We start from the raw sequence: 12,712 nt of genomic DNA on the forward strand, positions 1-12,712 counted from the left end.
TCCTGTTGAGTTCTCGCGAGAGTGAATGCCACGCAGTCCAGTGGAGGGAGTTCCAATTGGTGTGGTGTGCAGGTGGGTGTCGTTCGGGAGAGTTCAGAAATAAAGTTTGTTCCTGCTTGAGTGGCTCGTCATTTGTGCCCAGCCAGACTGCGGCAGATAGTGAGAAAAAAAAAGATTGAAAACTATCACTGAGAATGCCCAGACACTGAACTTACCTGCTATACAGCTATTTAAAGAACTAAAGGAAACCATGTGTAAAGAAGCAAAAAAAAAAAAAAAGAGAGAGAGAGAGAGAGAGACCTAAGTCTTAATAAAGGGATAGAAACTACTTTCTTAATTATAGAGTTGAAAAGTATAATAAATGAAATAAAAAGTCCACTAGAGAGGCTCAGTAGCAGAGAAGAACAGGTAGAAGAACAAGTGGCTTGAAGACAGGTGCATGGTGTGAGCAGCATCTGTCCCACTCTGGAACTCATGCTGAAGTCTGACTGCCACTGGGGCAGTGCGGGTGGGAGGGGAAGCTTTAACAAGTGAGGAGATTGGTTGTCAAAAGGATTAATGCCTTTCTTGAGGGAGTGAGTGCTTTACTCTAGCAGAATCAGACTAGTCACCATTACACACAAAGTGATAGGTGAGGCTGCCTCTGTGTTTTGTCCCTTTTACAGGTGCCTGCTTGCCTTTTTATCATCCATTATTCTGACAAACTTATTAGATGACCCCACTATGCTCCTGGACTTCCCAGCCTCCTAAACCCTGAGCCAAAATGAACTTCATTTTGTAAATAACTCAGGCTCAGGTGTATTCTGTTACAGCAACAAAAGTGAACTAAATTGAGGTCAACTGAGACAGTTCAGAGTGACGAACACTATAGGAAAAAGACTTAAGAAAAATAAAGATCTCAATGGTGAGATGCCATCAAGAATACCAATCCACACAGTGGGTGTTCTATAAAAAGAAAAAAGGTGCATAGAGATTATGGGGAGAAATAACAATGACCAAAAGCTTCTCGAATTTCATGAAAAACAATCCACATAAGCAAGAAGCTCAGCAAACTCAGAGATACCCATCTAAACACATTGAAATCCAACTGTTGAAAACCAGAAAATCTAGCAAATTATCATAGAAGCCATCTTTAAAAAGGTTAACAACTGACTTCACATTAGAAGTCCTGGAGGCCAGAAGGCAGTGGTATGTCACAAATAAAGGACTACTAATCACGATTTCCATCTACAAATGTCCTTGACTAATAATGGGGTTATGTTTCAATAAACCCAGTGAGTTGAAACCTGTGAAAATGCATTTAATACCCTGCTAAATACAAACTTGAAAGTGAAATCATCCTACACCCAGATGCTTATTGACTTATAATGCGGCTACATTCTAATAAACTTATTAAGTAAAAAAAAAATCCTCAGGTCAAACCATTAAATCAGGGACCATCTAAAAAGCAAGACATCTCCTTTGAAAATTGCTGAGAACTTAAAATATTCCCAGATTAACAAAATGTGAGAATTTGTTGCTAGCACAACAGCCCTACAAAAACAAAAAACAACAAAACAAAACAAAACAAAAAACACTGAGAACCTCAGGTTGAAATAAAAGCATAATAGTAGACAGTAGGTCAAATACATATGGACGGATAAAGGTGACCACATAAATAAATATAAAAAATATAAATAAATATAAAAAACAGCAAGCACATATGTATTTTTCTTTGTAACTGTATGCTCCTTTCTATTAGATTTGAAAGAAAATTACATAGAGGAATAATTATAAATTTGTGTTTATGGGCATACAGTATATAAAGTCATCATTTAGATGATAATAATAGCACAAAGGAGGTGAAAGAGAAAGGAACTATACAGCAAAAAAACTTTTATATGCTGTTGAAATTAAGTTGGTTTACAGACAGAACATTAAAGTAAGATGTTAAGTATAATCCCAAGGGCAACCACCTAGAGAACAATTCAAATAAACAATAAAAAGAATGAAAGCGGGGCTGGGGATACAGCTCAAGTAGTAGTGCGCTCACCTGGCATGCGTGAGACACTGGGTTCGATCCTCAGCACCACATAAAAATAAAGATATTGTGTTCACCTAAAGCTAAAAAATAAATATTAAAAAAAAAGAATGACAAGGGAATTAAAGGCAAACTAGAAAATTTCTATTTAATATTTTAAAAAGTACTAATGGAGGAATGGGGAACAGAAATAATACATTCAGCAAAAATAGTGACATAGCAGACAAAAATCACCCCTTATTATTAAGTATATGAAATATAACCATTAAAATTCCCCAGTGTAGATGCTGAAAGGATAAACAAAGACCTGTAAGCTAACTAAGTACTGTAAAGAGGCACAGGCACATTTTTTAAAGTACAAGAATGAAAAAAATAAATAATGAAAGCAGTAACCAATTGACAGATGAAGTAACTACTTTATAACAGACAGAACAGGCTTAAAGACAAAAGTTTTTACTGAAGACAAAAAAAAGAACATTTGGAATAAAAGGGGCAATCCATAGGAGGATATAAGAAACATATGCATACCCCCTCCCAACCTAAATACAGGAAGGAAAAACTAACAGTCTTGAAGAAATAGCTCCACAGTAAGGCTTCAATTCCCACTTTCAATAATGGATAAAACATATACACAGACAATCAATAAAGAAACTTGAACCCCATGATAAACTGAGGCGCCCTAGCAGGCACACAGAACATTCCAGCACAACAGCAGAACACCATTCTTCTAAACTACATGCTGAAATTCTCCAGGGTAGACCACATGTTAGGCCACAAAACAAATTTCAAAAAAACTTTAAATATATGGAACAAAGTTAGAAACCAATAATAGAAGGAAAACTGGAAAATTCATCCATATCTAGAAACAACATCCTCTTACACAACTGTATTAATCTGGCTTGTTAATATAACAATACCCCGGGCCAAATAACTTTATAAATAGAGGTTTACACAGCACCATTCTGGAGCTTCAAAGGCACAGCTCAGGTCTGGTGAGGACCTCAAGGACAACAGCAGGAAAGCAAGGGAGAGGAAGAGATCACGTTACAAAATTGAAAGCCAGAAAGCAATTCTAGGGTCAGGTGGTCAGGCTAGATTGTGGTTGTTTTGTTTTGGGGGACTTTTGGTGGTGCAAGGCCTCAAGCATGCAGGCAAGCACTCTACCACCAAACCACATTCCCAGCCCGTAGGCTCAGGTTGTTATAACTCACTCTTGGGGGAGAATTTGCTCAGGAAATCTGCATTCCCTTTGGAGGGCCAGTATCCAATGACCTCCTATTATGCCCCATTCTCTTTTAAGGTTCCATCTATCTCTCAGCACTGCCATATTAGGGACCACACTTCCAACACATGAACCCTCAGCAGTGACACTCAAACCACATCCAAACCATAGCACAACCAATAGATCAAATAAGAAGTCACAGGAAAAATGATAAAATATGTTTGAAATGTATAGAAGCAAAGACAGCAACAATAAACACAAAAACAACAGCAAACATGAACTTCACATGTTGTGAAATCATGAATTCACAACAACAAAGGAATAAAACCTTAATTATAGAAGAAATGATGAAACTGGAAAATTACCATTTAGCTACCACTGGAACTTCTGTATTGGGCAAGAATTTTAAGTATATGCTAGAATTACTACCTGTTTGATAAGGAAGCAAGATATTTACATAGATTAAAATTTTTCTCTAGGATACTTACAATTTGCATATGGAAAAACAGTAACTGCATAGTGAACAAACAATGCAGGTACCCCACATGATCCCAGCTGACACCACCAGTGAGGAAACACTGAAATCACGTCTCCTGACATGCTGCAATGAGGACACACAATCGTACCACAGTTCTGGGCAGTTCTGTGCTCCAGCATCTGAGAACCATCCTGTATTTCTTAAAATGCCAAGGTTATGGAAAGACAAACGGCCAGGAGTTGCTCTAGATTAAAGCTGACTAAAGATGGGGCACTAAGCTCAAGGCATGATCCTAGGCAATTTTCCTAAAGTATGACCAGAGACAAGGCTGAAATCTGAATGAGGTCTGTAAATACAAGTACTCTATCAACACTGCCTTCTTGTTATCTGAGTGTCCTGTTCATAGGAAACACATATTACAGTATTTAAGGATAAATATTTAATACTTGTCAGGAACTTTATCAAATAGTTTGATAAAATATGTATTTAAACACATGAAAGTATATATACTATATGATAAAGAAAATGTGATAAAATGTTAGTATTTGGGGAATCTGGATGAAGGAAAAGGATATATGGAACATTTTTGTACTATTTCTGCAATTTTTCCTGGAAGTCTAACATCATTTTATGTTAAGATATTTTTATTTTTAAAAAGTTCTTTTACCTTTTTTGCACACACACATTTAACATATATATCTACACACGTCTTAATGAGTTTGGACATATACATACTTGCATGATACTATCACAACAATCGAGATAGTAAGCACACATCGCTTCCAAACTGTGTTCTTATGTGCCTTTTCAAAAGCTGACAGATAAAGCAGTATGTATTTATCACGTACATGATGTTTGAAGAACTTGTGGAGTGACTAAACCACCTCATTAGTAACACATTACCTCCAGTTATTCCGTGGTGAGAACACTTCATATCTGTGTTTTTCAGAAATATATCATTATTAGCTACAGAGATCATGTCCGACCACAGAGCTCTTGAACTCATTCTTCCCGACTGAAATTCCCTGACCATGGTCTCCCCAAATGCCCCACGTGGCCTCCACCAATCCAGATCCTATTCTCTGCCTCTCTGAGATTGATTTTTTAAGACTGCACACAAATGAGATCACATGGTACTTTTCTTTCTGTGTCTGGCTTATTTCACTTAACAGACTGTCCTATAGGCTCATCCATTTTGTCACAAATGACAAAATTTCTTCTTTTGTGTGCTAAATAGTATCCTGTGTATATATACTATATTTTCTCTATCTATTCATCCACAGAAGGGGGCGATTCCATATCTTCTTGGCTATTGTGAAGAACGCTGCAGTCAACCCAGAAATGCAAATCCTCTTTGACACAGGATGTCATTTCCTTTGAACATACACCTAGTAGGACTGCTGCAGCACCTTGCATTTACTTGTCAGTAATTTGTATGTCTCTTGGGGGGGTGGGGTGTCTGTTCAGATCCTTTGTTCATTTCTTAAACAAGCTGCATTTTTGTTAGTGGAGTGAGTTCTTTACATTGCAAACATTTTCTCCTCTTCTGCAGGCTGTCTCAATCAACTGTGTTGATTGCTTCCCTGGCTACACAGGAGCATTTTAGTTTTGATGCAATCCCATCTACCTATTCTTGCTTTTGTTACCTGTGCTTTTGAGGTCATATCATTGCCAATGTCTTGTATCATTTCCCGTTTTCTTCAAGTAGTTTTGGGTCTTGGGTTGATTTTGTATATGTAGAAGACAAAGGTCTAGTTTCAGACTTCTGCATATGGAATAGTTTTCCTGGCACTGTTTACCATAGAGACCATTCTTTCTCTATTGTTTTGTTTCATTTGTTTGTGGTACTGGGGATTGAACTGAGGGATGCTCTATCACTGAGCTATATATTTCCAGCCCATTTTTATTTTGAACAGGGTCTTGCCAAGTTGCCCAAGCTGGCCTTGAATCTGTGACTTTCCTGCCTCAGTCTCCCAAAAAGCTGGGATCGTAGGTGTGTACCACCACACACAGTTTCCAATGTGTATTCGTGGCACCTTTGTTCAAAGTCAGTTGGCTATAAATGCATGGATTTATTTCAGGGCTCTCTTTTCTGCCCCATTGTGTTTTTTAATGCCAGTACTATGCTGTTTTGACTCCTACAGCAAGAATAGGTAGATGTATTACCCAATTTGTTGGCATATAATCATGCACAATAGTCCCTTATGATCCTTTTTATTTCTGTTATATCAATTATATCTCCTTTTCAATTTCTGGTTTTGAGTCTTCTAATTAAAGGTTTACTGATTTTAGTCTTTCAAAAATATAATTCTTGACATCTTTTTTTTAAATTTAATCTTTATTTTTGCTTTGATCTTTTAATCCTTTCTTCTACAAACTTTGGGCTGTTGGTTTTTGGTTTCCAAGTTCCTTGAGTTGCAAAGCTAGGTTAAGATCTTTCTTCTGTTTTAACATAGGTGTGTATTGCTATAAATGCTAGTTTTAGAACTGCTTTTGCTGTACTCCATACTTTTTGGTATGTTATGTTTCCATTTTCATTTGTCTCAAATTTTTAAATGTCTTTTCATTGGCCCACTGTTCAGGAGCATGCCATTTAACTTTCATATATTTGTGAATTCACCAAAGTTTCTTCTGTTATTAAACATCCTGTTTAATACCATTATGGTCAGAAAAAATATTTCATTAAATTTGTTAAGACTTGTTTTGTAAGTGAACACATGGCCTGTGCTGGAGAATGTCTACGTGCCATTGAGAATGTGCATTTTGCAACTGCTGGTTCTGTTTGGTCTGTAGTGTAATTTTTAAGTTCAACATTTTCTGATTTTTGGTCTGGATGAATTGTCCATTTGCTGAAAGTTGACTGTCAAAAGTCCCCTACTATTATTAAATTGCAGATAATCTCTCCCTTCAGCTCTACTGATATTTGTTTTATTTAGGTGTTCTAATGTTTAGTACATATATATTCACAATATCCTCTTGCTGAATTGACCCTGTCATCAATATAATGATCCTGTCTTTTTACAATTTTTTTTACTTAAAGTCTACTTTACCTGATGTAAGTATAGCTACTACTTTCCTTTTCTGTTTTCCATTAGGATGAAACATCTTTTTCCATCCCTTCACTTTAAATTTGTGTGTCCCTACTAGTAAAGTGAGTCTCTTGTAGGCAGCATATAATTGAATCCTGTTTCTTTAATCCAATTCACCACTCTGTCCTTTACATTCAACTACTGATAGATACAGATGTACTACTGCCATTCCATTATTTTATGCAGATCCTTTCTTCTTTCGTCTCTTGCTGTCTTTGTGGTTAAGTGATTTTTCTCTAGTGATGTTTGATTCCTTCCTTTATATTTTTTGTTTATCTGCTATCAGTCTTTGCTTTCTAGACTTACAAAACACATAGTTTGAAGAGGTTATTCTAAGCTGCTAAAAACTTCGATCTCAAAAAACTTCCAAACTTTTACTCCTCACCCCCAACATTTTGAAGTGTGTGTATATCGCTGGGGATGAAAGCCATGGCCTCATGAATGCAAGCAAGTGTCCTATCCACCGAGCTACATCTTCAGCCTCATTTTGAATCTTTGATGCCACAATTTACAACTTTTTATATTGTATATCACTCAAAATTTATTGTAGCTATTATTTTCTTTTAATTTTCACACTGAAGAAATTTTCATCACTATTAGATTATTATTCTGATTTTGACCATGTTCTTTAGTTTCACCAGTTTCATACTTTCAGATGTTTCTTATAGGTCATTAATGTCTTTTATTTTAGTTTATGAAGAACTCCCTTTAGTATTCTTTTATAACAAGTCTAATGACAATAAACTCTCAGCTTTTGTCTGGAAAAGCCATTCTCCATTTCTGAATGACAGCTTCAGCTTGCTTGATAGTGTTCTTTAGCAGTTTTTTTTTTTTTCTCCCCTTTCCCCTCAGCACTTGAAATCCATCCAGCTCTCACCCAGCCTACAAGACTTCTCCTAGGAAGTCTGCTGTTAGTCACTCTGGAATCCTTTTATATGCTACTCATCTTTTCTCTTGCTGCTTTTAGGATCCTCTGGTTTGGGACCATTTGATTATAATATGCTTTGGGAAAATTTTGTTTGGCTTGAATCTGCAGATTTTTGATTTTACCGAATCTGAGTATCCACAACTTTTCCCAGGTTTAGAAAGTTTTCTATTACTATTTCTTTTCCACTCCTTTATCTTTCTTCTTGAAATTCTCAAATATATACACTTCCCATTTGTCCCATAAATCCTATAAGCTTTCTTCATTCCTTTTATCATTCACTCTACCCTGACTATGTATTTTCAAATAATCTGTCTTCAAGTTCTCTGTTGCATTTTTTACTTCTTTCATTACATTTTCCAACTCCAGGATCTTCTTATTTTAATTATTAAATTTTTCACTCTGGTCACTTATTGTTTTCCTCATTTCATTGAATTTGTCCTCTGCATTTGCTTAAAAAGTTTGCCTCGCAGCCTTAAAACGGTTACTCTGAACTCTTAGGCAGTTCAAACATTTTAATTTCTTCAGGGTCTATCATGGGCACTTTTTTCTTCTTTAGCTATTTCATGTTGCCCTGGTCATTCTTGATCCTTGTCATCATGCACTGATATTGGTGGTGGAGGCCTGATGTTATTAGGGTGGATGGTATCTTTCTCTAAATTATGCTGAGTTCAGAGGAGGAGAGATGCAGGTAACAGAACACTGTACTTCCTGACCCTGATGGTCTTTCTGTGCTACAACTATGATCTCTTACCTGGTTACTTAATCCTTGGCTACGTATTTTCCTACATGGATAGTGGTTTAAACTTGTGTTTCTATGTGGGACAACAGCCTAGTCCACTATCTTGCTCTGCCCCTTCGAGTCTAACATTATTCTACGAAGTTAACCCAAATCTCACTTGATCCTAAAGACCCAGGACCTATAAGAGTGCTGATTGTAATTACGTAGAAATAGATACCTTGAGACTTTCCTTAATCAACTCAAAACTCTTGAGGAGGAAGCAGGAATATCCCCTGTAAGCATTTAGAATATCTTAACAGAATGTTTCCTACTGTTCCACTTGTTACATCATGGTTTTGTAAAGCAGGTTGTGGCTTGCCGTAAAATGTTGGTTTTCTCAGAAAAAATAGACAATAGAGAATGCTTACTGTACTGAGTGCTACTACTGTCCCAGTGAATCCCTACAATATTTCCATTTTAAAATGAGCAACTCAAAAGACTATTATTATTAAGGTATAATTTACTTTGGAAACAAAGAGGTTAACATAGGTGGGAAGGGGTGGGAAAGAACTTAAAAGAAATGACAATATCTACTTTATAGAATTATTACAAGTATTTAATGAAGTAGTTTTTTTCAAACAATAGGAATAGTTCTTGGTACATAAAAAGTCCAGTTTTTTTTTTTTTTGGGGGGGGGACACAGGGAATGAACCCAGAGGCACTTAACCATTGAGCCACATCCCTACCGCTTTTGATTTTTTGAGACAAAGTCTAAGTTGCCCCAAGATTGGCTTTGAACTTGCAATCCTCCTGCCTCAGCTTCCTGAGCCACTGGGATTACAGACATGTGCCACAACACTGAGCTAAACTTTTGAAAATTAAATAATTCAGAAAGACCATACAGCTAAATAGTACACAGAGCAGACCAACTTACTCCCAAGGTTCATATTCTTAACCAGTAGTACTATTCTGCTTCATGGCTGTAGGAATTGCTTGAAAAAATGTTCACCATGGATCTGAACTTTCACCTATTCTCCTGAAGTGAACCACATTACCAGTCCATCTATAAGGTCTAAGATTTTCACAAGGTTTAAAGGTGTGAACCAGGGCTTAGGATGGCACGGTGAGTTGGCAATGATCAAACAAACTTTCCCAGGCAGCAAACAGCACTTGCCAAAAGACTGCTGATGCCTGCTAACTACAGTTTTCCTATTACATTTCCAGAGTTGGAACATAAGTAGAGTCAAACCCTAGAACCTATAGCTCCATTGACCTCAATAGGCATTTTGTATCTCTTTGAACATTTCAACCCATTTTTGCTCTTTCTCTCACACACAGTATGTGCACACCCCCACACACTGCAAGTCTGAGAGGACGAACATCAAAATCCTTTGTTACGTGGTAGGACAAACGTGGATGCTTTTTCTTAAATATACTTTTTGACATTTTTCTCTTTTTCCCATAAGAAGCCCAAAAGCTCTAAAAATAATGATAAAAGATTAGTCCTAAATAAGTCCTCGTATAAAAGAGAAAAAGAAAAAGAGACGGTGGAATCAAAGCTTTAAGTATTTTGTTACCCAGAAGGCAAAAATGATCATACGAGTGTAACAGTCTGAACTTCTGACCAGTTATTGATCTAGTTCAGCAATGTTAGAATAAGTTTTTAGAGCTACCAAGAGTAAATACAAAGATCATTAATCAATATTTTCCTATTCATTAAATTTCAGCACTTTCCAAGACTTTGCTACAAAAATAACCTGCAAATGTACATTTTATACTTTCTACTTATTTATGAAATCTGAACTATTCCTCAGTGAAAACAGAATTTTGCTCTTTGTTCTAATTTTCTTTCATCTCCCTCAATGTGTTATCAGCACGTCTTTCCTCTCTCCTTGATAAATGGTGATGTTCCCTAAGCTGACACTTTCAGCGTTCATCCTCACCAGAAGCTGAAAACTCTCCTCCATCCAGAAGTGGAAGTGGAAGTGTGTCCCTGGGTGTTCCCTTCATAGACTGCTGAAGGACTTAGTTGTTTCCAGTCATTTGCTTGCCTCACGCTGGTTATGTCCTAAGTCCTCGTCAGTACATTCAGTGTTGGCATATAGAAAACAAAATTACACACACCTGAGAACATGTTTTGTACCGCAACAATTGATCCTATGTAGACAGTCTCCTCCTTGCTTGAAAAACTATATGATGTTTAATTTCATTCAATAACAAATAAGCCATTTTTCCCATTCTGAGTGCTTGTTACAGATGAAGTGTCTCAGTCAATGTTTGTTTCTCATGTTCCTTTTCACAATGTCCTACTTGTTTTATGTAGTGGCACACCTCAACTTTTCATTTCAAAATTGTGACAATTTAAAGGCATATATACCATTGTGTCATTTGGGAAGTCAACTATCTGTGTATTGTGCAACCATCACAAACACAGAGTAGGAAAAACCAGATTCACTGTAGTGTTTGTCCAAAAGGCCCCAAGTGTTAATTTTTGGCAACATAACAATAATCAAACACCCAAATGTTTCCTAATCAACATCAAGTTAAAATGTGTAACTCCCAAGGTAATATCCAAAGTGAAAACTTATTGGTGACAGCCAGAGGGGGAAAAAAAAAAGTACAAGCTAAGACAGAACTCTATATTAGGACCCTGGGGGTCCCTGACTCTCCCACTTTCAAGGACAAGTCTAGAGAAGCAGGAATGTCCCTGTACCTTTTTTGAGCTATAAACCAGGAGCAAGAGCTTTCCTGAAGTCTTCCCCCACCACATCTCTGGGACAACCATTTTAAACAATCCATTTTCCACCAAGGGGGCTTAAGAACACAGTCCAAGAAAACCTCATGAAACTGCTTTCAAACTAGACGAGGCTATCCTTTCTTCAGGACCTCAGGAAGCTTGTTTCCCCAGGCAATTCAGCTGCTAAGTTCAAGTCAAGCCTGATAAACTGAGTTTGGAACTGAAGGTCTTCTGTCTGGGATAGGAGGTAGAGGTGACGATGAGGGCAGAATTGAGTTCAGTGGCACAAAAGAAGGTGGGCAAGGTCACCACTTTTTTGATGGATTCATTTAGATAATTAAGATCTTAGTTCAAAATTTTTATCTGGTGAAACACAATACAATCTGTTGACTAAGATTAAGGGCAACTACCTACTTCATTTTTCAATGCTGTCATTCCCACTTTAGCATATGAGCACCAGAGTCCTGAAGACCCACATTCTACTGACTTCAACTCAACTGTGTGTATGTGGTAAAGGCAAACACACACTTCTGATGCAAGGAAACAGGGTCAACCAAACCCCCACCGCCTGTGAACAGAAGGCTGAATAAGATGATGGAGGACACAGCTTACAGTTTGAGCTTCTCCTTTTATTCCTCATTCAGATCAAAACTTCTCTGTGCCTTAGTTTTCTCCCCTGTAAAATGGCCATATTAGTATCAATCTTCCTCAGTCAAGGGGTCCTTGTAAGAAAATGGCAAGTGAAAATTTAAAAATCAAAATATATAACACAATGTATCATTAACAATCATGGTTCTTCTCATATATTTAATTATATTCATGAACCTTACACTGAAAATCATTATTTTACTGACTTCCGTAACTTTCTACTTGTTCAACAAATATTTATTATGTGTCCATTATAAAGCACTCTGCTGATATATATATATTCAAGTCCATTGCTATGTTTACTCAGTTACTAAGTGTACTCAGTGTTATGCAAATGAGTCTGGAAGGAAAATCTTTTTTTTTTTTTTTAATATTTATTTTTGGGGCGGGGGGGGGGGGGGGCTGGGGATGTGGCTCAAGAGGTAGTGCGCTCGCCTGGCACGTGTGCGACCCAGGTTCGATCCTCAGCACCACATATAAACAAAGATGTTGTGTCCGCCAAAAAATAAAATATTAAAATTCTCTCTCTCTCTCTTTAAAAAATAAAAATAAATATTTATTTATTTTTTAGTTGTAGTTGGACACAATACCTTTATTTATTTTTATATGGTGCTGAGGATTGAACCCAGGGCGCACACATACTAGGCGAGTGCTCTATCGCTGAGCCACAACCCTAGCCCCAGGAAAATCTTAATAAGGAAAAACAGGACAAAATTTTGAAGTATATCCCTGTTACTAAAAATCTCGTAATATAACATCTGTAATAAAGTTAATGCGTATGATTTAAGTTATATTTGCCTACATAATGAATTTCCCTCAAAACACAATACTTAAAATATTATTTTTCAATGAAAGAATATGGTTTATAATGA

General features: G+C 36.8%; 1 protein-coding gene across 4 annotated transcripts in view; it reads right to left on the reverse strand.

Moving 5' to 3' along the window:
• Ubtd2 (ubiquitin domain containing 2) overlaps nucleotides 1-12,712 on the reverse strand; it is a 66,415-nt gene that overhangs the window by 41,115 nt on the left and 12,588 nt on the right. The window contains exon 1 of one of the 4 annotated variants that reach the window (XM_046421373.2): nucleotides 10,399-12,171. The exons of 2 other annotated variants lie outside the window; for them this stretch is intronic. In XM_046421373.2, coding sequence (XP_046277329.1) covers nucleotides 10,399-10,465 — 67 coding nt within the window. In that variant the 5' untranslated portion in view covers nucleotides 10,466-12,171. Of the gene's footprint in view, nucleotides 1-2,032; nucleotides 2,089-10,398; nucleotides 12,172-12,712 lie in introns of those variants that run through there. One more of the 4 variants, XM_058571834.1, reaches the window with a different exon arrangement.

Source organism: Marmota monax, unplaced genomic scaffold, assembly GCF_021218885.2.
Source record: "Marmota monax isolate L192 unplaced genomic scaffold, Marmota_monax_Labrador192_F-V1.1 WCK01_AAM20220418_F8-fsc00084, whole genome shotgun sequence".
Taxonomy (NCBI): Eukaryota; Metazoa; Chordata; class Mammalia; order Rodentia; family Sciuridae; genus Marmota; species Marmota monax.